The sequence below is a fragment of the Nannobrachium achirus genome (genome assembly GCF_963921795.1).
Source record: "Nannobrachium achirus genome assembly, chromosome: 17".
In the NCBI taxonomy this organism is placed as follows: Eukaryota; Metazoa; Chordata; class Actinopteri; order Myctophiformes; family Myctophidae; genus Nannobrachium; species Nannobrachium achirus.
In genome coordinates, this window is record NC_137824.1 from 46,766,148 (window position 1) to 46,792,345 (window position 26,198).

General features: G+C 43.8%; 1 protein-coding gene across 1 annotated transcript in view; it reads left to right on the forward strand.

Moving 5' to 3' along the window:
• diaph2 (diaphanous-related formin 2) overlaps positions 1-26,198 on the forward strand; it is a 765,099-nt gene that overhangs the window by 574,356 nt on the left and 164,545 nt on the right. Inside the window, exon 25 of the mRNA XM_080745541.1 lies at positions 3,731-3,855. Within this exon, the coding sequence (XP_080601667.1) occupies positions 3,731-3,855 (125 nt within the window). The remainder of the gene's footprint in view (positions 1-3,730; positions 3,856-26,198) is intronic.

Here is a 26,198-nt window from a genome sequence, read left to right on the forward strand (position 1 = left end):
TCACAATTAAAAAATGGCAGATCTACAAGCTCACAGCACGGCACTCGGTGCCGCGCTGTGAGCTTGTATATCTGCTATTTTTCAATAGTTAAAGCACAAAATAGTTAAAGCTCATGGGGGCCCACAGTGAATCCTTGTACCCAGGGCCCAGAATGTGGTGTGACGCCCCTGAGCAGAGCCCTATAGTGGGTGCACATGCTGAAGTTGTGGAAGTGCTTGGGGGCTCACCGTTGGAGGAGGGTTATTCAATTCACCCAAGACTGACCTTATTTTGTGCAATATTTGAAGCAGCTAATCACACAATTATAGAGCATATGGGATCCTATATTCTATGTAGAGTATATTCACACATACTGTAAATGCTGCGACCGAGACCACGGTTTCCACTACCAGTTTGAGCTGTATGTATGTAGGAATTGGCATATTATATTTATAGCATATCAGTACAATTATTTGCACGGTAAAGTTCCCCAGGGGCCCAGCCACCTATTAAAGGTTCTGGAAGTTGTACAACATAGCAGAGGTGCACAGGAATGTGGATTGACTTATAGGGTGTTATTTGTGTCTTTTATCGGACTCTACTCTCTGGTGGACCATTTTGTGACTATTTAGAGTATTTAATTTATGTATTGATATCTTGTGACATACTGTAGATCTATGTTGATAGATACTCCTCCTGTAGATGGTATGGTCCGAGACCTATAAACAAATGGGTTTCGTATATGAAACCCCTGTTTATTAAGCTCTGGAAGGGAGTACTCCTAACTAAAAATGTTATGCATTTGTTTTTCTTTTGAGTAAAATGTTATTTAGTTTTATTTTAGTCATCTGAAATGTTTTCGTTTTAGTCTAGTTTTAGTCGACTAAATATCAGAAGTTTTTAGTCGATGAAATCTACAGTAGATTTTGTTGACGAAAATGTATTTTGGTGGGCCTTGATGACGTCGTAATGCCTGGTTTTACACTTGGTTGCGTGCTGAAAATAGCCGATCTACAAGCTCACATCACGTCGCGCAGGTATGCGCTGTGCGCTTGTAGAGCGGCTATTTTCAAAGCCCAACCCCCGAGTACAACCAAACATAAAATGACTTGGCTTTTAGTTCTGCCGGATATCTTCTCCAATTGTCAAAAGTGTCAATACATTTAATCTTAGTTTTAGTCCTCATAGCTTTGTTTTTATTTTGTTTTCATTTAGTTTTCGTCAGTGAAAACATTTTTCACCTTGGTTTTAGTTGACGAATTGAACACTGGAGCCTGTACTCCGTGTGGTGCAATAATTCATCATTATAGATCATAGGCTCAAAAAGCTCAAAAAGCAATATGCATCTAAACAGAAACACGTGTTTCATTACAGGCACAGATATACTGTACTTGCTTGAAATGTCAAGTAAGGATTTATCATATAATTCTCAAGTGCTGTGTATTTGCACCAAGGTGGCAAAGCTAGTGGAAAGAAATGAATACATTGCTTGTTTTCAAATACTATCATCGTGCACATTATCTGAATATCACCTGGAGGCTTTGACTTGATAGTGCGAGCTACTGTATTGAGTGAGCTGTTGAAAATAGAACCTGCAAATGGTACTGCAAAATCGTGTACTATTGAGCTTATTATTATTTTTTCCACTTTTTTTTTACCTTTTTCTTTTTTTTAACAGTTCTGTGTATAATAGTATATTCAGGATATCGTCACTGTCGGGCAGAAACCTCGTAACTCCAAGTTGTACGTTTTTTCGCTCATCATACAAGGCCGTCACACAAAACTAGTGAAAACAGAGGCGTTGTGTGCTTGTAGATCGGCTGTTTTCACAAGTTTAGTTATTTTTTAAATGATAAATACAAAACAAACGCTTTTGGACATACAATGTTTCCACCCGACAAACGACAATATAATATCTTCCTTAAATCACTCAAGGAATACATTATGCGAATGGTAAAAAAATGTATAGTCTGTAAAAAGAAAAGTGTTTTAACTACATGAATGCTAGTGTCGGCCCTATATTTGGGCATGTTATTATAGGCCGAAATGTGACAAAAATAGCTGTTCTACATGTTCATAACGTGACACGTGTGTGTACGCCACCATTGTACGCTGAGTTATAAAACTAGGGATTAAGTGGTTATCAAATAAGCGCTAATGTTATTCCTATAGTGTTCCGGGGACCTTCTGTTTTGACAGTGCATTCCTCTTTATCTCGAGACTGTGTGCGCGCGTGTGTCAATAAGACTAAAGCCCTTAACAGCAGTCTTACATGGCACTACATCCACGCCCCTGTCCCATCTGATCCCCTAAGACACACACACTCTTTGAAGTCCCTACTTGAAAGACCTGATCTGAATACCGTGGAGTCCAGAGCAACTCTGTAAACAGTGATTACAGACTAGATTAATGAGCCGTTCTACACACACACACACATACTGTACTATGTGTTATTCGCCCATGCATGCACTGCATTTCTAGGCCACACTCATCATAAAATAAATAAAAAATAGCCTTGTAGGAAAGTTAGCGTGTCACGACACACACTTACTGTACTACTGTGTATACAAGGAAGAACAGCGTAGACCAGTGTTTCTCAATCTTTTTTGGCTTGAGTACCCCCTTTCCATGATTTCTGAATCCAAGTACCCCCATAACCTGACAACAACATTTTGCTCATAAAACTGCAATTAAAATATAAATAAATAATGGTATATGATGCTATGATAACCCCCCATTTCAAGAATATAAAATAACAAATAAGATATAAGAAATGGTGTGAAATAGTTTCAAACGGTGCCTGCTTTTCTGTGGTAACACTGTGGTCATAACATTTCAGTCAAGCTTTCATGTCAATAACTTCCAAACAACTTTAAAACACATCCCAGTTGCCTCGTACCATGAAATTTGGGTTAACAACTCAGGCTCATATCAAGTTTCTCCATGTGTCTTCATTAAACATATACAGTATTTGTTTTTCCCCTCCTAATTCAATTGTAGTTAATTCTTTAACTATGAACAAGCATGATTTATGTAGTTTTCTTTTTGGGGGGCATTTTCTGAGTACCCCCTGCAGTACCTCCGCGTAACCCTAGGGGTTTGAGAAACACTGGCGTAGACACGGTCTCATCTGAAAACTTGGTACTGTAACAATGGATGCAAAAATAACGCCAAGTAGTTAATTGTAGAGTAATAAGAAAGAAATTACGTACAACATGTTTGCATATTGTACATAAACTGATACAATACCGGATAGTTCACCCAATGGAGACTTGAATTCATGGATAACTTTTTGCTTTTGTTGCATTCTTAAGCCAATAATGTGATGACCAGCAGTGGTTCCCAGTGGAGACACAAAGAGCCTGCTTTGTTCCCTATGGAGACACAAAGAGCCTGCTTTGTTCCCTATGGAGACACAAAGAGCCTGCTTTGTTCTCAATGGAGACACAAAGAGCCTGCTTTGTTCCCTATGGAGACACAAAGAGCCTGCTTTGTTCCCTATGGAGACACAAAGAGTCTCCTCAAATTATTGGCTTACGAATGTGAAAAAACTAAGAAAAATATATCCATGAATTCAAGTCTCCATGGGGTGAGTAATCGATAACCAAGTATGGCAAGAACATAACTGGAATGCAAGAGGGTCTTTAATTTTTTGACCAACTTGTATCCTTTGATCAAAATAATTTCATTTATATCTAATGTGTACGTGTGTGCGTGTGCGTGTGTGTGTGTGTGTGCGTGTTGCTGCAGTGCCCGCTGAGATCCTGAACAGCAGTCTGAGCACGATGGAGCGTCACATCCAGAGGCTGGAGAACGACATCGAGAACTTCCCCAAGACGGACGACACGCAAGATAAGTTTGTGGAAAAGATGTCCATATCCTTTTTTTATTCTCCTGTATTTCTCCTTGGCTGTGCCTGCGCGGACGGCCCCACCTGTATATGCTTTGGAATCCGTCCATTCTGCCCCATTCTGAGCCGCCATATTGTCCACCACGGGGGCACAATTGTTATTTCGCTGTTGTCGGGTGGAAACCTCGTATGTCCAAAACCGTTCGTTTTGTATTCGTCATTTTGAAAATGACTCAAACTAGTCAAAACAGCCGATCCACAAGCACACAGCGCCTCGCGCCGCGAGGCGTTGTGTGCTTGTAGATCTGCTATTTTCACTCGCTCTGTGCGACAGACTTGTGCGATGAAACAGGGCTTCGGTTTACGAAAAAACATAACAAATTTAGAAACTCGGATAAGAGGTTTCTGCCCGACCGTGACGATTTGTGTCCTTAGCCTGGCAGCGGTGAGCAGTTAGAGTCTTGTGGCGGTGATTGGTGGCACCCAGGGGGGATTTTGAGGAACGGATCTGGATGTTTTTTTTTTTTTTTGCTGTGCGATGTTGATCAGATCTCTCTCTCTCCCCCAACCCCGGGGTCCCTGGAGAGAAATCATGCCCCATGGCTATTTTTACCCCTCACTCTTCCTACCGCTTGCCTGTCCCCCGGGGGAACTCTAATGGGAGGCTCCAAGCCCCCCCTTCCCTCACCAACACCAACTTATCGCCTATCCCCTGATTTCATCTCCTGACCAACCGCAGGGCCCTCTGCTGCAGCCAGCGCCAACCATCTGCAGGCTATCGCCTCACCCCGGCTCCTCTTCTTCTTGCTTGCTTCCGATAAGAGGTGCGCTTTCACTTAAATCCAAAGCGGTTTTCTTGCTGTCAAATTGAATTAGCCTGTGCCCTTGCACTTTTCCCGGGACGCTCTTTTTCGGGCGGGGGGGAGGGGCGGGGGGCTGCCTCTCGCTGTGTATATAGGCCTGTGTGGGCTGGGTTTTGCGTGACACCTATGGATTTATATTTGGTATCAGCGGTTGGTAATAAACTCTGTTTTTTTCAATAAGCCCGAGGCGAGGATGATTCGCCTCAATAAAGGCCTTCGGTTAAGCAGTCCCTTGTCTCTCTCTCTCTCTCTGTCTCTCTCTCTCTCTCTCTCTCTCTCTCTCTCTCTCTCTCTCTCTCCTTCGCTCCTCTCTGGCATTATTAAGCAACGGCAGGAATCACTCAAGAGTAATTTATCAAGTGAGTAGGTGTTTCCATATGCCGGGCCGCTCACACTTTGGACGGCGTTTAACCCGATTCCTTGCTCTCTTTTGTCTATGAAGCCCAAATCAGAGATTTATCGGAGGCTTACCGTGCACTTTGTGTGGCGTAAAGAGTAATAGCTTCCCTTACACATTAAACAATCTGCTCCCATTCAACGAGGGGCACTTAAATTTGTGTAATTAAAAAAAAAAGAAGGCTGAGACCTCCCTGGCGGCTGCTCCGGGGCAAGGCAGGCAGGCAGGCTGTGGGATGCTGTTCTTCTGACCACACCCCACTCTTCTCCACCGCCTCTGATGTCAGTATCGATTCCCAATCCCAGCTCCTTGGAGATTACTGGAGGCTTTGAGTGAGAGGAAATGGAGAAGTTGAGATATACTGTAGCCATGGAATCTCCCCTCGCTGTCTGGAATCCTTCCCCGGAGAGAGCAGAGGAGAGGAGAGGAGCACGGTGGCTGCATGGCAATGGCCAACACCTTCCTCCCCTATATTTGTTGGTGGTGCCCTGCTCCTCCTCCCCTAACCACTTGAACCCAAGCATCTGGTCACGGACGCACTGTCAATATCTTCTTGGTAGAAGATATTTAGTGTAGAGGTGCAGGTTTTATCTAGGGTTTAAGTTGGATCCAAGGATCTCATTGTTGCCGCTGTGTTTGCTCAAAGACGGGGTACCATGATTTTCCCCCCCTACAACAGGATCCTCAGGTCGTATGATTATACTTGGAGGAGTTTGTAGAAAGTGTTAAAATTATGTTTTTATGTGGCCACACCCACCTGTTCATTAAGTATACCTGGTATTCAGGTTTCAATTGGGCCTTTTGACTGGGAGGCTTTCAGCGTTCAGGAAGAAACACAAAATACACAGGGAAGAAATATTTGCATATTATAACCACACCTGGGTCTCTATTAGAGTAATGTTAACTCCATAGACACTTACTGTACAAAACAGAAAAAGTACAGAACTATGGCACCACCTCTTCAAAGAGTACACATTCAAATCCACTGTGCTAACAGCCTAAACCCTATATACGTTCTTGTACGTATAGGGTCTTATTCGTATTACTTATGATTACATAGAACTGCTTGCTGTTGGATACACTGTTGTTGAGAAGCTGTGCACAATTTCATGTCGTTCCCCTCGAGTTTGGCATTATGACGATGCCTTTGGCTGGCCGTATTTCCCGTTTAACTCGACTACTAAAAAAGTATTGGCTATTTGACAAGGAAACATTGAGAACTCACTTTCTTTTTCCAATGTTCATTTGCAAAGAAAGACAATTCTTTGTCAAATGTATACTTATTACCATACCACATTTTAATACATGCAAATAACGGCGGAGCGTGAGTCACTATTTGCTTGGCAGAGCATTTAGGGGCACATTTGACCCTTTGCAGGTGGTTGTGTGTGTGTGTGTGTGTGTGTGTGTGTGTGTGTGTGTGTGTGTGTGTGTGTGTGTGTGTGTGTGTGTGTGTGTGTGTGTGTGTGTGTGTGTGTGTGTGTGTGTGTGTGTGTGTGTGTGTGTGTGTGCGCGTGCGTGCGTGTTGTCTTATTTGTGCAGGTTTAGCTGCCACTTGTTCGCCCCTCAGAAAGTAAACATCTTTACACTCTCAGTCAACCATTTAAGTTATTCATATTATTTATTATACTACACTACAGTATATCTGCTGTCGGGCTGAAAACCAACTATGTCCAAAATTCTCTAAATTAAATAAACCATGTTTTTAAAACAACACAATACTGCCTCATCAAGGTTGGTATGCTGACTTTATTTTTATAATTTTAATATAGGATTAATGTGGAGATAGTAGTTTTTGCATCATTAGTCATTAATTAATTGGCTAAGCATCCTTCTTAATTCCCCACCTCATGCACTTATATAGGCACACTACAGGTGCTTGGGTAATTCATGCGATGTGATTTTTTCTTCAAACAGACTTATTTTCTGCAAGTTTATTGCTGATTATGTCACACAATATTATTGCCGATGTCACGTTTTGGTCCTGTAGATCTACCTTTATTGATCCCATGGGGGACATTTCAGTTGTCACGGCAGTATTAGTGAAGTTATGAAACACAGGGCCAGATACAGAAGAGGAGATGCAACTCATCTGCTTTTACGTCTGGAGACTCCCACCCAGGACAGGCTTCAGACAGATCTGAAGCTATTTGAAAAGGAGATGCACTTCGCATGATATCACACATGACACACGTGCATATCTCCTTGTATGGGCCGTTCTGTCCGTGACGTTAGTTATCTCCATACATGGAGTTCCTTGCTCATAATAGTGTACACACATGCTTACACTCAAAGCCAGACGTAGGAGCGGTTAGCACTGCTAAAAAAATCGCACCCCTGCGAAGTGAGCGGTGCAAACTAATTCCTGCGCGAATCAGTGTTGATAGGCATGCATGGCAATATTCTTTTTGTTGTGTATGATGTCAGTCTAGAGGTCTGCTCAGACTATATAGGTCTTTAACGTCATTTCTCATCAGTTAGTTGACCAAGCTACGGAGAGTGTCATAGTGTAATGATAAGTGACCTTATTTACCTCCAGAGAGGCCTCCAGAGAGGCGAGAAGAGGCCAGAAGATGAATATTTTAGTTTTTCAAAGTCTGTTCATTTGTATTTTAAACTTGTATTAGCTGCCTATCATTTATAACCTGTAAGATGTTCCACAGTCTGTCTAAAAGTGTGGTTATTTTATCGCTTATAAGTGATATTCATCTAATACATTTTGAAATTCAAGGTTAGCATCGCTCAATAATTTTTATGACGTATTTTACGCGGCCTAAACGCGTTCTAAATCAGAGTGAACCAATCGGGTGCCTCTGTGACTAAGACATCATGGACAGATCAACAGAATCGAAGTGTTTCATTGGTCTAGCGAACTCATGTCATCATCATTTGTGACATGAGCTATAGGAGTCTATAGGAGCGGTTAGCACCGCTCAAACAAAAAGAAAAGGAGAATTTGACTCTGAGCCCACAAACTCCAGAACTTACTGTATGCAGACACGGTTATTAACCACTTAACGTCTACAGTATGTCATTACAGACGTACATTTCAAAACAAAACGACACCATCCCCCCTCCCCCCTTTTTTTTTGGTGGCTGAACTACTTCTTTAAGTGGTTAAATTAACATTATTATAGACACACAAACGTCTTAAATGTTAGTACAGGATGAGGCTGGGGAGGTGGACCTTTATCATTGACAAGATGGTAATGTTGATAGCGGGCAAAGCTTAGATTATTCCTACAGTGTGTGACTGGATGTTATATGGACATGTGGCCAAATGACGTCATCCATTCTCAGTGAGTGACGCGGTCGCATGACACAGCATGAGTGCACGTTTATTGCACGACAGCCAAGAGAAACCGTGTGAGACACCCAGCGCTTTGTACGCTGGTTTGACCTTTACTTCAGTTAAAAGATTTGAGGCTGTGAGTTGAGGCAGGCGTATACCTTTTTAAACTTTACCCAGGATTAAAGAGGGATGTGGCTTACTGTGGCATGACAGATGGAGGAATAACAGCATCTGAGCTTGAGCAGCCCTGAAAAAGTTAAGAGTGACTGTGAATGAGTGTGTGTGTGTGAGTACACACACACACACACACACACACACACACACACACACACACACACACACACACACACACACACACACACGCACACACGCACAGTGCATACGTGATATTGGTGTGTTCTCTAAAAGTCTAAATTCCATTTTTGATCCATGAAAAGCCAAATAATGATACGTTGCTCACTGAAGACAATGAGAACCTTTGTGCTCCATAGATACAGTCCAACTTTAAAGAAGTAATAATATCGTCGTTGTCGGGTGAAAACCTTGTGTATGTCCAAAACCGTTCGTTTTGCATTCATCATTTTTAAAATGATTCAAACTAGTGAAAACAGCCGATCTACAAGCACACAACGCCTCGCACCGCGAGGCGTTGTGTGCTTGTAGATCGGCTGTTTTCACTACTTTTGTGTGACGGCCTTGTATGATGAAGCAGGGCTTTGCTTCGCGGAAAAGCGTACAAATTTGAAACCTTGGAGATACGAGGTTTCCGCCCGACAACGACGATGTGCACATGTCTATTAGGTGAAAAAATGTACACCAGAAAGAAAGAAAGAAAGAAAGAAAGAAAGAAAGAAAGAAAGAAAGAAACAAGAAAGAAAGAAAGAAAGAAACAAGAAAGCTGGAGAGAAAAATATACAATGAACTTGTGCAGAAAGAAACACTTCATTTGTCTTTATTGATACATTTTTTCCTTTCCATTACTGTAATGTATGCAAATGACTGAACGGGGGTTGTTTGTTCAGCAGTTTATAGAGATCTCTATCTATCAGAAGTAATGGGAGCCCCACAAAGGCTGTGGGATTGAGCCACGAGCCCCCAGAGAGTCCTATTTCACCACAGAGACCCCCTTTGACGACCACCACACCCCCCTCTCTCCGTGGCTCCATTGCCCTCCGGCTGCTGTGACGGAGTAGTTCTGGGTATGGGGAGCAGTGGAGAGCCAAGGGATCTCTGCATACGGCGACGTTAATGGCGGCAGCAGTGGCTCGTATGGGACGCCAAAGGGAGGCCGGACCGTAGCCCTGATGGATGTGCCACCCTGTCCAATACATCTCACCCTCGCCGCACTCAGAGCCATAACTCAAGACGCTGATATTTAGCTTAACCTTTCATCTCCTATACGGGGGATGGATGCATGGAAATCAGTGCCCCCAACCTCATACCGTCATGTGCCAGAGAGGGTAGGTCCTATTATGCCTTTGGCCCCTGTAGTGCAGGGGTTTTCAAAGTGGGTGACGGGGCACCCTGGGGTGCCGTGACAGCAGCTGTCCAGGGGTGCCGTGAGATAATTTGATAATTAGCGGGTCGAAACATGTTGGCTTTTATTATTCTGTTATGAAATAAAGTACACTACTTTTACGTCCGTTCCCCTCCTTTTTAACTTTTTGAGTGCTCGGATCCTTCCTCTCTTCCTTTGCTGCTACCTCCTGAGCACCTAGTTTCTCTTATTCTTTGCTTCATAATTTGATAATAGTTGGAATTTATTTGGACACTTAAGAAATATAGTATCATTTTAAAATTGAAATACAACGTTATTTTCAGTCAGTTCTAACCAAAATGTCTTATTTTCTCAACGTTTTCCTTGCAACATAATCGCTAAAATATGCTATAAATATAAGGTGCTGGGAGTGAAAATTATGAATATAATGCAGGGGTGCCTCGGGTGAAAGACACATTTCTAGGGGTACCTACCTTGAGCCCAAAAGGTTTGGGAACCCCTGCTGTAGAGGATGGCTGCTTGCTGCCTATATCGTTGCCTTCGGACAGAAACCTTTCACCTCCATATTTTAAAGCTATACTGTGTAAGTTGCTCAACTAGTGGTCAGTAGCGTTATAGCAAACCGCGGTCGCGTCTGCTTTTTTCGGCCGTTTTTCGGCCGTTTTTTGCCGCGGACCGGGCCTTCAGACCACCGCGTCCGCCTCGCCTCGCCGAGACCTATCCATAGAGGTCTTTCGTGTCCCTCTACGAGCCTCGGTTGGGGAGATACATGCTAGACTCCTAGCCATAGAGTTATAATAAGAATAGAGAGGGCAACTGATATCCCCGCCCGTCCACTTGCATTGAGTTGCTCACCCAGCGCATGAAGCGTACTTCCGCGTTTGAAAAGCCTCTGAAAAGTGACGTATTGGGTCAACTATTTGGCTTCTGAGCCAATCACGACGGTCGGAGAGCGAGAAACGGGGAGGCGGGGGTAGCGGGGGGCTATCTGCCTCAACTGAACTAACTGTATGAATAGTTGACCCAACTGCAGTACCTCAAACGGCCACCATGTACTTTTTGCTTCAAAGCGCCCCCAGGGTTCTGGGGGCTTGCTCCTAGCCCATTGTAAACACTGCAGTGTATTTCCTGAAGAGCTCGGCAGTGTATGATCTGGGCTTTGATTGGCCGGTAGGGAGACACGTGTACAGAATGATGCATATGACGTAATTTTGCCGGGAAAAACAGCCCCGGTCACGGCCACCAGGGCTCAGTAGAACACATATAAAGAAAAGGCTTTGGGAGCTGAAATGAACAGAGTGGGTGTTCTAAAACTTTAGAGATTTAATAATTAGGACAATTTTAAGATTTGTTTTATTAAAAAAGTTACATAGTATAGCTTTAACTTTTTGTGTTTTATCGTAAAATAATGCCCTATGCTTGATCATACTTCACAATCTTAAAAAAAAGTAGCTAATCCACATGCATTGAGCTTCCGCTACTTTTGCTAACGGGGGGTTTCCCCCCGACAGAGACAATATCATCACTGTCGGGCAGAAATCTTTTATATCCAAGTTTTAAAATGTGTATATTTTTTCACCAAGTAAAGCCCTGCTTCATCATGCAAGGCCATCGCACAAAAGTAGTGAAAACAGCCGATCTACAAGCACACAACGCCTCGCGGTGCGAGGCGTTGTGTGCTTGTAGATCTGCTATTTTCACTAGTTTAGTTCATGTTTAAAATGATAAATACAAAACGAACAGTCTTGGACACCCGACAACGACGATATGTTAGGTGCAGTATTTTCCACAGAGAGAAGACACAGTGTTTCTGCCACATAATATTGACAAACTAGGGGCAGTTGGCCATCGTGTTGCTTGACATTTACCGACATCGCGTCGAGGCCTCTCCTGTAGCAATGGAGTGAATGTGGGGTACATTATGGTCCTCGTTGTGGGGGAGGCTGTGACACCCTGAGGCCCGCCATGGCAGTGCAAAGCCCACACAGCACCGGCAGTGCCAGGTTTCTCACACTAACTTAGTCCACCAGACAGGTCCAGCCCACCCACACACACACACACACACATTCCTCTGGGCCCCTGGGGCTCACTTGTAATACCACCCTCATGATTCGAACATCGACAGACACATTTATACAGGTAGCACCTCGTGTTGTTCTCGGAGACAGCAACTTGATTTAGGTCATATACTTCAAAGAAAGGTGGGGCGGGCTGCTATATACTGTAGGTTATTGGATGGCCCATGCCAAGCTGCTGACTCTCTCCGCAGCCTGTCTTGGGGCTAAACGCGCGTGCTGGCACTGAATTCTCCCTTTATTGGCACATGCCGCTTAAGTCTAAAATAAATGGTTGCTCCGCTCAGCACGCTGTGAAAGAGAGCACCACACAAACGTCCGTCCCCGGCGCTCCCCACTCCATTCCAGACATGTTAGTCCACTGCAACACACCTTCACGCGCATGAATGGGGAGCATGGCCCATTTTAGGGCATTCACCAAATATTCAAATATCAAAGTCACTATTCGACGTTGTTCACCGAAGTCAAATATTCGCTTTTTTTTTTCTCTTATAAATAGTTATATAAATAGTTATATAGTTTATAAAGCTTGGCTTGATAGGAAGTCATAAGAATGAGTTGTCAATGCCCCTGGTGGATGAATTTGTTAATGCTCTATACCAGAGCTTCTCAAACCTTTTTAGGCCGTGACCCCTCAAAATAAATTTGAACTGGCGACCCCCACCCTGACAAGCACTTGGAATTGTAGGTATTAATGTGACTCGGTTCCACAGATACATTTTGTGAAAATAGCAAATCTACATGCTCACAACGCCTCGCGTTGTGAGGCGTTGTGAGCATGTCGATCGGCTATTTTCACAATGTTTGCCTCTTGCTTACTTAATATTTGACAGTTTGGCCTGTCCTGTCGAATATTCGACTATTAGAATACTTTGAGGTCGAATAATTCGAATGCTAAAAATCACTATTCGTGAATGCCCTAGCCCATTTATGTATCTGTTGCCATGTTAATTATTGCAGGATATGAATCTTTGTAGGCCTATGAAATAAAGCAGGCCAAAAGCAGTTTCAGTCTTCCTTGTAAATTCAACATTATAGCTAGGTGCTGTGAGACAACCTCCCAACTCTCTCTCTCTCTTTCTCTCTCTCTCTCTCTCTCTCTCTCTCTCTCTCTCTCTCTCTCTCTCTCTCTCGTTCTTGCCCTCTCACTCTGTCTCTTCCTGTCTCCCCCACACTCGCTCTAAGTGTTTTCTTCTCCTAATGAAATTCACTGTAAACTGTGTGGCCAATTAATTGCAGCACAGATAAACCCCGGAGCCTTTTAATTACCCAGAAATTCAGTGGAAACCAAAGTAAATAAATTGCGGTGGTAAAAACAGACTTGCACCCCTCCCCAACGCGCGCACGCACGCACACACACAAGATCTGTGACCATAATCTCCCACCGTAGCGTGAATATCCAGATGCAAGGTTTTTTTGTCATGAAACGGTCAGCAAAAGAAAAATGCAACCACCAGAAACGTCCGTCAACTTTCCGTTGCGGCAGCTCGCATGTCACGAGAGACAGTAAGATTTTAATTAACAGATTTTTAATAGGTGGTCTATCTGAACAAACAAACATCTGCCAAATCTGCCAATTCTAATAATGTTCACTAGGAGGGATGAACAGGAAAACACAAACGGAGAGGGGGACACACGCTTCTGCATTATTCTGCTATCTTTACCGTGGCTTGGTTTTCATGCATGGGAACTGGCAGCCGGCGCGGTGTGTTGGCTCCGATAGCTATATCGTCGTTGTCACGTGAAAACCTTGTATGTCCAAAACCGTTCGTATCTTAAAGCTGTACTGTGGAAGCTGCTCAACTAGTGGTCAGTAGCGGTATTGCTTTTTTCGGCCGGAGTCGCCGCGGACCACCGGAACGGGGGTCCGCGGACCCCCGCGGCCGTCGCGAGCACCTCCGCCTCGCCGATACGATTCCGTAGAGCCGTCTCCCATCATTTTTAGACCAGGATTGAGGGAGTAGCAGGCAAGATTCCTTCACCAATGTAAACACAGTTGCTGAGGGAAGCTACTTCCTTTAGAGACAGCAAGACTCGCTGTGATTGGCCGGTGGTGTATGATCGGCGCTGTGATTGGCCGGTAGTGTATCATGTGGGAGATGACATCATTTTGCCGGGAAATTCTCCCCCCCTCACAACTTATAGAAAACATATAAAGAGAAGGCTTCAGAAGCTGAAAATAACAGAGTGGGGGTTCTAAAACTTTAGCGATTTAACAGTTAGGACAATTTTAAGATTTGTTTTATAAAAGAAGTTACATGGTATAACTTTAAAAATGATTTAAACTAGTGAAAACAGCCGATCTACAAGCTCACAACGCCTCGCGTGTGTGCTTTTAGATCGGCTGTTTTCACTACTTTCGTGCGACGGCCTTGTATGATAAAGCAGGGCTTTACTTTGCGATAGAACATACACATTTGAAACTTGGAGATACAAGGTTTCCACCCCACAACGACGATATGCAAATTGGCTTGATTTTTCTTGATGGGTGATTTGGAGGTAAATTGTATGCGAGAGAGGTTCAAAAGAAAGTGGTCCTTGAATACGGTGTGAATAGACCCAACAAGTCAACAGAGTGTCAGAGTCACTCTGGGTGTGAAATGTTTACGGATATAATTACCGCCACGTTCGTTCACCTAGCGTTTATTTATTGCCTTGGACAATGCAGTATGAATTTTTAATTATTGTTTTTTTTTGCAGACCTGATCTGACGGTGTCAAATGTCAAGAAAATGTCATTGGCATTCAAGACATACTTTCAGAAAGCCTCTGTAATATGGCGCTGCAGAGAAAATCAATTTAGATGCTAGCATACTCTCTGTTATTCAAGACTTCACTGAGATCCATAACACCCACTTTGGTCTTTGTCAAGGTCAAAATAATTAACCTTGCCGCTGAATGAATTTCGTGCAGTTTTATGAAAAGTAAAAGAAATCAAGACATTGAGAACATGTCAATACACCGCCCTGAAGTTGATGTTAAAGGTAGCTGCAGACAACTTATTTGTGTAGATAGAAAAAAACACAGAATTGGCTTAATGAGTCACAACACATTTTCAGCACATACAGTGTGGTGTGGGTGCGTCGTGAGGCATCGATTTTAACGTGTTTATAGCAAGAACCTTGAACACGTCTACACTCGCAAAGTGTTGAAAATATCACATACTTTTCTGTTTCTTCTTTTTTCCGAGTGCCCACCCGCTCCAAATAATATATCGTCACTGTCGGGCAGAAACCTTGTATCTCCAAGTTTCAAATGTGTACTTTTTTTCTCACCAAGCAAAGCTGCTTCATCATACAAGGCTTTCACACAAAAGCCTTGAAAACAGCCGATCTACAAGCACACAACGCCTCGCCGTGTGAGGCGTTGTGTGCTTGTAGATCTGCTATTTTCACTTGTTTAGTTAATTTTTAAAGTGACAAATACAAAACTTTTCTTGGACAAGGTTTCCACCCGGCAACGACGATATATTGGTCCTGATTTCTTGGCGTTAGCCTCAGCTGGGACTTTCTCTTCGCTCAGACCAAAAAGTCTGAGCTGTTCGACTCAAATCAGCAGCGGTGCGTTCAGCTCCGTTCAAACCCGGAGTGACAGATTTCGGGACTCGGCGCCGCTTAGCATCAACAGGAAATCCCCCGTCCGTCGCTTCTCTCCCCCGGCGCCCCCCATGTCTGTTTGCCTTCACGGCCAGACGGTATAGCATCTCAATGCTCCATGTTGTCATTATACGAGTGAATTCCCCAGAAGTTTCCCCAATCAGTATCTTGTTAGGGCTGTGACACTGGGACCTTGCGTGGCAGACTCCATTAGCCAGTAGAGTTAGCTGGCTGACAGGCTGCCTGGCCTCGAGCTGGCTCCCCTGGGCTGGAGTGGGTGAAGCAACGTTGTGTGTGTGTGTGTGTGTGTGTGTGTGTGTGTGTGTGTGTGTGTGTGTGTGTGTGTGTGTGTGTGTGTGTGTGTGTGTGTGTGTGTGTGTGTGTGTGTGTGTGTGTGTGTGTGTGTGTGTGTGTGTGTGTGTGTGTGTGTGTGTGTGTGTGTGTGTGTGTGTGTGCGCACGTGTGTATGTGCGTGCGCGTGTGTATGTGCGTGCGCGTGTATTGTGGAGGTGCGGGTGCCAGCAGACCGCTCAGGACCAAGGGTGTTATAAGGGGGGGGGGGGACTGAGTTACTAGTGCCCAAGGTTGAGGGGCCTTAATTATTTGATACTTTAGCTATTGAAAAATAACAGATATACAAGCTCACAGCGCGGTCGTGAAAATGTGTGCAAATCCTTGAATATATTAAGCGAACATTTGTAACTCAAATTTTGCTTCTGGGGCGTCACTGGAACTATATATTTTGTGGCCAAATACATGTCATTTTGGGGGTCCTTATTAACATGAAAAAGTTCGAGCACCACTGACAGAAAAACCTTAGAAGGATTTGAAATATTATTCAAAGACTTGCATGTGAGCTTGTATATCTGCTATTTTTCAATAGTTGAAGCACAAAATAATGCGTAATAAGTCGTTCCCAGTCTAAATGGGTTAAACCCTTATGAAGAACATTCATGGAGGGCCCGCGGTGAATCCTTGTACCCAGAATTTGGTGTGACACCCCTGCTCGGGCTGTACCCCCTTTCCTCCTGGATGAACTACTGTGGTGTGTCGCTGATGGAGCCTCCACGCCCTGCTGGTTTTTGGAGTCCCAGCGCTAGGAGATCTGCTGTGAGGACTCTTAAAGCCCGCTCACCTAAAATGCTCCCCGACTCGGCATCAGCTACAATGTTACAATGTCTCCGGGTTTGGATGAGGAGAAACCGCGTTGGCGTTTAGGCATGCATTGCAGCAGGATGCACGACGAATAATGTGAGGCTATCGCACGCAGACCGGGGAAAAACGACTTATCGGCGTCTCTCAGCTATACTGTAGAACACTGCCTGTGTACTGGCCCGGGTCCACTCCGATTCTTTCTGCTCCGCAGAAAACGTCGGGTCTGTGGACCCCGACGGCAGCTAGCGGCTTCAATCTGCACCTCATTACTTCCCCAAAAGGCCCGGGCTTAGTGCAGGGTAATAGACATAGGCCCAGCCGCCCTCATTTGTCATGGGCTCCTGGGTTTGATGCAAAGCCCCCCCCCCCCCCCCCCTTGAGCACTTGTTGCGGGGCCCTAATCCTGCAGCAGACACCAGGCAACGCTGCTCTGCTTAGCCATGGCCCCCCGCTCTCCGCCGTCATGGCTCATGAGTTCACTTTCATTTGATGTTTTAACCCATTTAGAACGCGTAAAACAGTATTGTGTATCATTATTTTATGCTTTAACTATTGAAAAATAGCAGATATACTGTGCCGCGCTGCGAGCTTGTAGGTCTGCTATTTTTGAAAAATCGTGAAAAATAGAATTTTGACCCGATTCTATAAGTGTCTTTTGAATCCTTCTAATGTTTTTTGAAAAACCCTATGTTTCTATGTCAGCAATCTGGCCAGCCATCGTCAAAGAAAAGGTCCTTTTCACTTAAATGGAGCTCAGTCGGTCTGTTCTTGAGAGACTACTATGTCAGTGGTTCTCAAACCTGTGTGAAGGTCGCCCAAACTGATATTTATTTGGCCACGGACCCCCATCTCAAAATATTTAGTTCCAGGGACCACCCAGAAGCAAAATTTGAGTTACAAACGTTTGCTTTGAAAATACATATATTCAAAGATTTGCACACATTTCACGACCTTTTCAAAAATAGCAGATCTACAAGCTCGCAGCGCGGCACTCAGTGCACTGTGAGCTTGTATATCTGCTATTTTTCACTGGTTAAAGCATTCAATAAATCTAGGCCTAAACGGGTTAATGAAATCCCTGAGACTCCTCGTCGAAACGGCCGGCCCCATTGTCGGCAAATTATTCTATCACACGCCGATTGGTGTGTTTGTCTGCCGGAGAGTGCGATCGAGCACCCCGGCGGGTTTTACGGCCATTGCGTCGCAATGTGTGCGTCCGACAATCGAGGATGGCTGCGGTACGTGCCCGTAGTTTATTGGCACAGGTTGCGTCCCGCGTAAACGCGTGGCGTGGTAAATGGCACTTTGAATGGGGCGCTGCAGCGTTTATGATTGTTGCTTGTGTTATCCGCCGCCTCACGATTTACACAATGACTCGCAATACAGGCAACAGTAACGCTAAGGCCGACCTGACAGCGGTTATTTACGGAATGACTTGCATGGGATGTACTTAATGCTGGTCGGTGATGTACAAAGGGGACATTTATACAAGGGTTGACATTTATTCCTCTGCAGACCACGGTATATTAACCCATTTAGAACGGGTACACCTTATTGTGTATCATTATTTTATGCTTTAACTATTGAAAAAACAGCAGATATACAAGCTCACAGCGCGGCACCGAGTGCCGCGCTGCGAGCTTGTAGATCTGCTATTTTTGAAAAACCGTGAAAATTTCAATTTTGACCCGATTCTATAAGTGTCTTTTGAATCCTTCTAAGGTTTTTTTTGAAAAACCTATGTTTCTATGTCAGCGATCTGGCCAGCCATCGTCAAAGAAAAGGTCCTTTTCACTCAACTGGAGCTCAGTTAGTCTGTTCTCGAGAGACTACTATGTCAGTGGTTCTCAAACTTTTTCATGTGAAGGACCCCCAAAATGATATGTATTTGGCCACGGACACCCATCTCAAAATATTTAGTTCCAGGGACCACCCAGAAGCAACATTTGAGTTACAAACGTTCGCTTTGAAAATGCATAATGTTCAAAGATTTGCACACATTTTCACGACTTTTTCAAAAAATAGCAGATATACAAGCTGCGAGCTTGTATATCTGCTATTTTTTAATAGTTAAAGCATAAAATAAAGATACACAAAATGTGTACCCGTTCTAAATGGGTTAACCAGCGGCGCCATTTATTGTGCTTTATTGCAAATAAGTGCTACGGGGCAGCTCCCAAAGCACTGGGGAGAGCTCCTTGATGAAAAGGCTGGCGTATCATTAGCCAAAGTTGCCGTGTGTGCCAGATGAAAGCCTCTCTAAAATGTAAATCAAATTAATGCCCAAACACATCCTCCTCGCTCCCCATAGTAATGTTATTCTTCTCTTGCCAGCACTGTCGAGGGAATAGAGGGGCTCGTTCTGTTGCTTCACGTGCAGGCTCCACGCTGAATCCTAACTCGCACGTTTACCATGTGGGGGCCGCTAGGGGGCGCTAGGGGGGGGCAGTTGGAAAGGAGAGGAAAACAAACAAACAAAACTAAATACATATATTAATATTTATCATTATTATATTTTGATGCGCTATTCCTCCCACAGTTTTAGTGGTACGCACTACGTTATATAGTTTAATTGATATATGTTTTTTAAATATTCGTGAATTTATTTTCTCCATCGACTTTAATAAAAAAAAATACTGTTCACAAATATGGAGATGACTGACATCATAGACCACATGTGACTGACACAGTATGTCCATATATGGGTATTCCAAGATATGGGCTTAATATTGATGACATCAGGGATCTCCATATATGGGCATGAAAGGGACAAGGACTGACACAGAGATCTCCATACAGTATATGGCCATTCATTTATTAGTGAATTCATTTTTGGGGAAAATTCAAATGGTAAAACGGAACATGGTAATTATGTGTGACTCGCGTCACGACAACAACACTTGCAATTTCTAATTGTATCTTTCTAGTTTCAATTGAAATTAAATTCATACGATTATTGTGCCAGTTTAACTACTTTCAACCTGCCGTTCCTATTTTGGGCATGTCAAAAAATGTCAAATAAAATGAATAAAAAGAAGGCAAAAAGTAGATCCACACACTCAACTCAACACATTGCAATGCAACTGTTAGCCTTTTTTGTGCCAGTTTAACTACTTTCAACCTGGGCTTGTCGAAAGTTTTCAAATAAAAACAAGGCCAAAAGTAGATCCACACACAACTGTTAGCCTGGCAAGGCCAGCAATGGCAGATTTGTCTGCTTTACAGGCCAACCTATTGTGAGCTTGTAGATGGAAGCCTATTTTCACTATTTTTGTTGTTGTTTTTATTTTATTTTTAAGTCATTAACCAATAGGTGGCCAGAGGCTGTGGCTCTTTTTGGGGCTCCTTTGCATAGCGGCGTTGTCGGGTGGAAACCTTGTATGTCCAAAACTGTTTTGCATTTATCATTTTAAAAATGATTTAAACTAGTGAAAACAGCCGATCTACAAGCACACAACGCCTCGCACCGCGAGGCGTTGTGTGCTTGTAGATCTGCTGTTTTCACTACTATTGTGCGATGGCCTTGTACGATAAAGCAGTGCTTTACTTTGCAAAAACATGTACAAATTTGAAACTTGGAGATACGAGGTTTCTGCCCGACAGTGATAGAAAGGTTTGGCTCTGTGTTGACTGTTAACTCTCCTCCTCCATGACGGGGCCCAGGGATCAGTGTTTCGGCATGGCCCCGGGCCTTGTGCTTGCTACCCCACGTACGTATGTTGCTCCACAAAAACCATTAGCCCGATTTATTGACTGCATTCACTCGCTCCGGAGCAATTAGGGGCTTCATTATGCAAATAAAGTGCGCTAATTTGCCTCAAAGTTTACTAATTGATTGTACGATACTGTACGTTGTCGACGTTACATTTGACTCCCGCGTAAAGGATTTTGGCCTTCGGAAAATGCTTTCGCCTGCCGGGGCACCTTGTGCTTGTGGGCAAAGCAATTAACACTCAAATACCTGGAACGTGCCCGAGTCGCGTTAGATTTTAACCACTGTAACCACTATTTTATGGCTTAAACATTGAAAAATAGCAGATATACAAGCTCACAGCGCGGCACCGAGTGCCGCGCTGCGATCTTGTAGATCTGCTATTTTTGAAGTCTTTGAATATCTTTGACCCGATCCTTGACCCGACTTCTAAATCCTTCCTCTAAATCAGTGGTTCTCAAACCGTTTCTTGTCAAGGACCCCCAAAATTGCAGGTATTTGGCCACGGACTCCCATCTCAAAATATGTTGTTCCAGGGACCCCCAGAAGCAAATATTTGAGTTACAAATGTTCGCTTTTACATAGATATATTCAAAGACTTGCAAAAGAAAATCTCGATTTTTCAAAAATAGCAGATCTACAAGCTCTCAACGAGCTGCTATTTTTCAATAGTTAAAGCATTCAATAATTCTAGGTCTACATGGTTTAATGAAGGCAAATAAGACGGGCGTCGGCCATTTTGCCCCTCGCGCACGGTGCCGGTGTGCGCCGGGCTCTGCAAACCTGAGGCGCGACAGAGGAGTTGGGAGCGAGAGAGGAAAGAGATCTCTAATTAAAATGAATCTGTGACAGTCAGGAGCACCAACAGTTACAAACGGCAATCTGATGGTAATCAACGGGGGATTCGCCATTAATTGGCAAAATGAGGCTCATCAATCAAGCAGAGGGGGAGAGCCTGCACACACAGGATCTTGTCAAAGTCGCCCCACTGCAGGGGAACAGCACGACACGCCTCTCAGGGACAGTGTCATAGAGAGAGAGAGAACTATCTCCCTTCAGTTCTCCCTCTCTCTCTCTCAGGGGCGTCACAAGGGGGGGGGGGGGGGGAGTGGGACTGAGTTACTATGGCCCAAGGTGGAGGGGCCTGGGATTATTTTATACTTTAGCTATTGAAAAATACCAGATCTCACTTTTTGAAAAGTCGTGAAAATGTGTGCAAGTCTTTATGTGTGTCTTTTTTAAGTGAACGTTTGTAACTCAAATGTTGCTTCTTCTGGGGGGTCCCTTGAACTGAATATTTTGAGATTGGGGGGATCCTTGGCCAAATACATATCATTTTGGGGGTCCTTCACATGAAAAGGTTTGAGCACCACTGACATGGAAACATAGAAAAAACCATAGAAGGATTTGAAATATTCAAAGACTTTTCACAATTTTTCAAAAATAGCAGATCTACAAGCTCGTAGATCTAAGCTTGTATATCTGCTATTTTTCAATAGTTAAAGCACAAAATAATTGTGTGGGGGCCCGCAGTGAATCCTTGTACCCAGGGGCCCAGAATTTGGTGCAACACCCCTGCTCTCTCCCTCCCTCTCTCTCTCTCTCTCTTGCTGTCCCCCGCTCCGTGCCGTATTCAATCGGCGTCTCTCTGACTCATCCTGACATTCTTTGTTTTGTCCCCGCCGCAGCTCAAAAATGGAGATTGGTTGGTTTACTCTGTCAGTCAAGGCCGAGCCAGGCAGAATTACACACTTTTGTTTGTTTGTTTGTTTATTTCAGACACTGTTTCTCTGCCAGTGGCGTACGCCGAGAAACTTAGTGTGACCCCGTCATGCTCTCTTGTTGTTCTGTCACTCAATAGTGCATACAGACCACGGTAGATCTTCTCTGTGGAAAATCGGTTTCAGCCAGGGGTCATCGATGTGTCCGTACACAGACAAATGTGCCCGTGCAAGACTTGGCCTTGTCCGTGGCATTTCTTTTTTTTTTCTCTTTCTTTTTTTACACATCGTCGTTGTCCGGTGGAAACCTTCGGGTGGGAACCGTTTGTTTGTATCATTTAAAATGTTTTACTAAACTAGTGAAAACAGCCGATCTACAAGCACACAACGCCTACAGTACCATTACAATGTTCTCATTTCACTCGTAAGACCTAATTACTAAATGTCAGTGTCCAGGTTTTCCTCAGTATATGTATGACATTGATTTACTCTGTGACACTATGTGACCCCCATTACTCTGAAAGTGTACTACAGGTGCATGTGGTTCCAATTGTGCGCTCGCAGAGTTACATACCTGTAAAAGTGATTTAAGGCCATAGCTCTTTATGTGTTTCTGTTGTCTGCTCATTTGTGTGTCCATCTCCTTGACCAAAAATTTCCACACAAGCCAGCATGGTTTCAGCTTCGTCCAGCTGAAGGCTGCTCTGCTGGTCAGGGGTTAAATGTCTTGCTTAGGGACACATTGACATATCAACTTTCAATATATGTTTATATTTTCTTTTTTATATCCTTTTCTGAAGTCCATAGTTCAGTTCAGCCTTTATTCATTCCCCAAGGGAAATCTGGTTGCAGTAAAAGATGTACAATAAAAAATACAATACGGGAGCAACAGACACACGAGAACATAAATAAAAAGTGCCAAAACTGTGCACAATGTTTCCTCAGAGATTGTGACCCCTGTTTGGAGTGTGAGCAAAGCTGATAGCTCGAGGGAATAGAGTAGTATTTGTATTTTGTATTTTTGTAGTCTTGCCCTGATCTTTGCGAGTCTCGCAAACAAAACGCATCCAGAAATGCTCAAAATGGAATCATGAGAACACCCTTTCGGGTGTGAGTACCTCTGCTGTGCTATGCCTTGCTTTTAACCTTGTAGCACTTTGAGATTCCTTGAACGTAAAGTGCGTTATAAATAAAATGCATTATTATTATTATTATTATTACTGTTACCGTACTTTTGTCTATATTACAATAACTGCTGCTTCGTGGCAAGCTGTTTTCTGGAGGGGATTGTGCCCCCCCAAGAGAAAAAAACAAACCCAATGCCAGGGCACATGAGGCCCTGCCTCTCCCTACAGGTCTATAAATACACTGTGGCAATAATTGACTGCTCCATCGATACATCCAATCAATGGACTGCTACTGTTCCCCGTGTCGCTCGATCGGCTCTGGCCAATCATGGAAAGCGAGTGCTCTAAAAAGCTCTATACTGCTCTCAGCCCTGCAGCTGGTGTGTATGTAGTTGTAACTTACCTTGTGCAACCCAGTGAACCCACACAATGCTCATGACAGTGTTGATTTTGTCGAATAAAACGATGACGAAAAATGTCTGTCGACTGCAGGGTTTTTTTTCACTGACGAAAAAAACCCCCGAAATAAAAACTAAGCTGTGATGACTAAAACTAAGACTAAATACGGCAACGAAATAAAAACTAGGCTAAAACGTTAGGGAGGGACTAGTGGAGAAGAGAGTCATTTTATGTTTGGTTGCTCTCAGGTGTTGCGTGCTGAAAATAGCCGATCGACAAGCTCACAATGTGTCGCGCTGCGATGCGTTGTGAGCTTGTAGATCTTCTATTTTATGCACACAACCAAGTGTAAAATCAGTCATTACGATGCCATCAGGGCCTGCCAAAATACATTTCAGTTGACTAAATCAACTGTAGATTTAGTCGCTTAAAATTTTATGATATTTAGTCGACAAAAATTTGACTGAAACTAAAACTTTTTAGGTGACTAAATTATGACTAAAACTAAATGACATTTTATTAAAAAGACTATGACTAAAACTAAATCAAAATTTGTTCTCAAAAACAACACTTTCTCATGATAAGCAAGGTGTCTGCAGCAGGACCTGACCCTTACACGTGTTGACACTGTGCCATTACTTTACATCAGTGATTCTTAAAAGCGGCCTCCCCAGTAAAATGAGAAACGTTTTTTTTTTAAGTATTGAAAATAGAAATATTGAATGATTACAACACAAATCTTCTCTTGGGGTGACCCCTGGCACAAAATCTGTTTATCGTGATAAAAAACACTTATTTAATTTATCGTGGTATTGCCCTCCGTCATGCACTGGGATCAATTCACCTTTTATTTGCCGAGCTGCATATCCGGTAAACCCTTCATAATTGGTAAAAGGTACTTTGCACACATTTTCACAACTTTTCAAAAATAGCAGATCTACAAGCTCGCAGCTCGGCACTCGGTGCTGTGCTGTGAGCTTGTATATCTGCTATTTTTCAATAGCTAAAGTATAAAATAATTAAGGCCCCTTCACCTTGGGCCCTAGTGACTCAGTCCCACTTCCCCCCCTTGTTACGCCCCTGGCTGTAACACTGACTGACTGACACCAGCACAGACAGGCACCAACAGGAGAGGCGGCGTTGCACTTTGTTTGTTAGGGACACAGATCGACTACAGTTTCACTATAATTGAGGTGAACATTTCTGAAAATGTATCGAAAGAATGTGTTTGGATATGTCACGGTGCGACCTTCTAGATCAGCTACTTTGGAAAGAAGTCTAAACATGTAAACAATTTTAGAAAAATGTTGAGAATATAGGGCTTAAGTGGCCTTTACGATGCCTCCGTCTTTGAGCCTCCCTTTACCTCTCTCTCTCTCCCTCTTTCTCTCTCAAGCGCACATACTCGTGCACAGACACACACACACACACACACACACACACACACACACACACACACACACACACACACACAGACACGTGCGTGTGTGCCCAACACACCGGGGAGTCTAAGCTGTGTCATTTAACAGGGAACAGAGATGTGTGAGACATGGCGGCTGGCTGAGCCACGGCAGCTGACCTTGAATTGACTCTCTGTGATGCAGACTTACTGTTGATCCCGGGGCTTTTGGTCTTCCAGGGCTTTGGCTCTCTTTCCTGCCTGGCAGCTTCCCATCCACCGGCCCGGGAACACTGGTAGAACCGCTATAGTCTCTACTGTCTCGCTTTTACCGCTACAACGCTATAGGACTTTGAAGGAGACGGAGGAGCGAAGGGCACAATTATTGGACATTTTGTCTTTGTGAGGCACTGTCACCATGTCACACGCTCTTTTTGTTTAATTATTGCCCTCTCTTTTTCCTAGCACGCACACACGTACTGTACACACACACACTCACGTACGCATGGATATGCAGGTACACACACAAGTGTGTGTGTGTGTGTGTGTGTGTGTGTGTGTGTGTGTGTGTGTGTGTGTGTGTGTGTGTGTGTGTGTGTGTGTGTGTGAGTGTGTGTGTGTGTGTGTGTGTGTGTGTGTGTGTGTGTGTTGCGTGCGTGCGTGCGTGCGTTTTACCAACAAAAAGTATTTACTAGATTTTGTGGATGAATAATAACTACGTACATTGGAACACATGTTCTTCTTCTTTTTGACTCCATTTCCTGACGAAAGTGACAGTTTTTGTACAAGGTTTCCAACCGACAGTGACGATATATGATTATGGTTATGATCCACACACCCACATCACATGCATATCATAAAGAACGCGCACACCACGGTCTTCGCCAAGACACACAACGATAACAATCTCAACTCCAGCGCAGCGATAGCAAACTGCAGCATTGAACGGCGGTAATGGAAAAATTTTCGGACAGGTCTCTCCGCGCCGCTTCTCTGGACATGTTGAGAAATTATGCAGCAATAGCTCAGAGAGAGAGAGAGAGAGAGAGAGAGAGAGAGAGAGCAATTTAAACGTCTGACCGCTGTTTACATGCACTCTGTTGGCTCCACTGTTGGGCTGCGCTGCCTTAGGCCT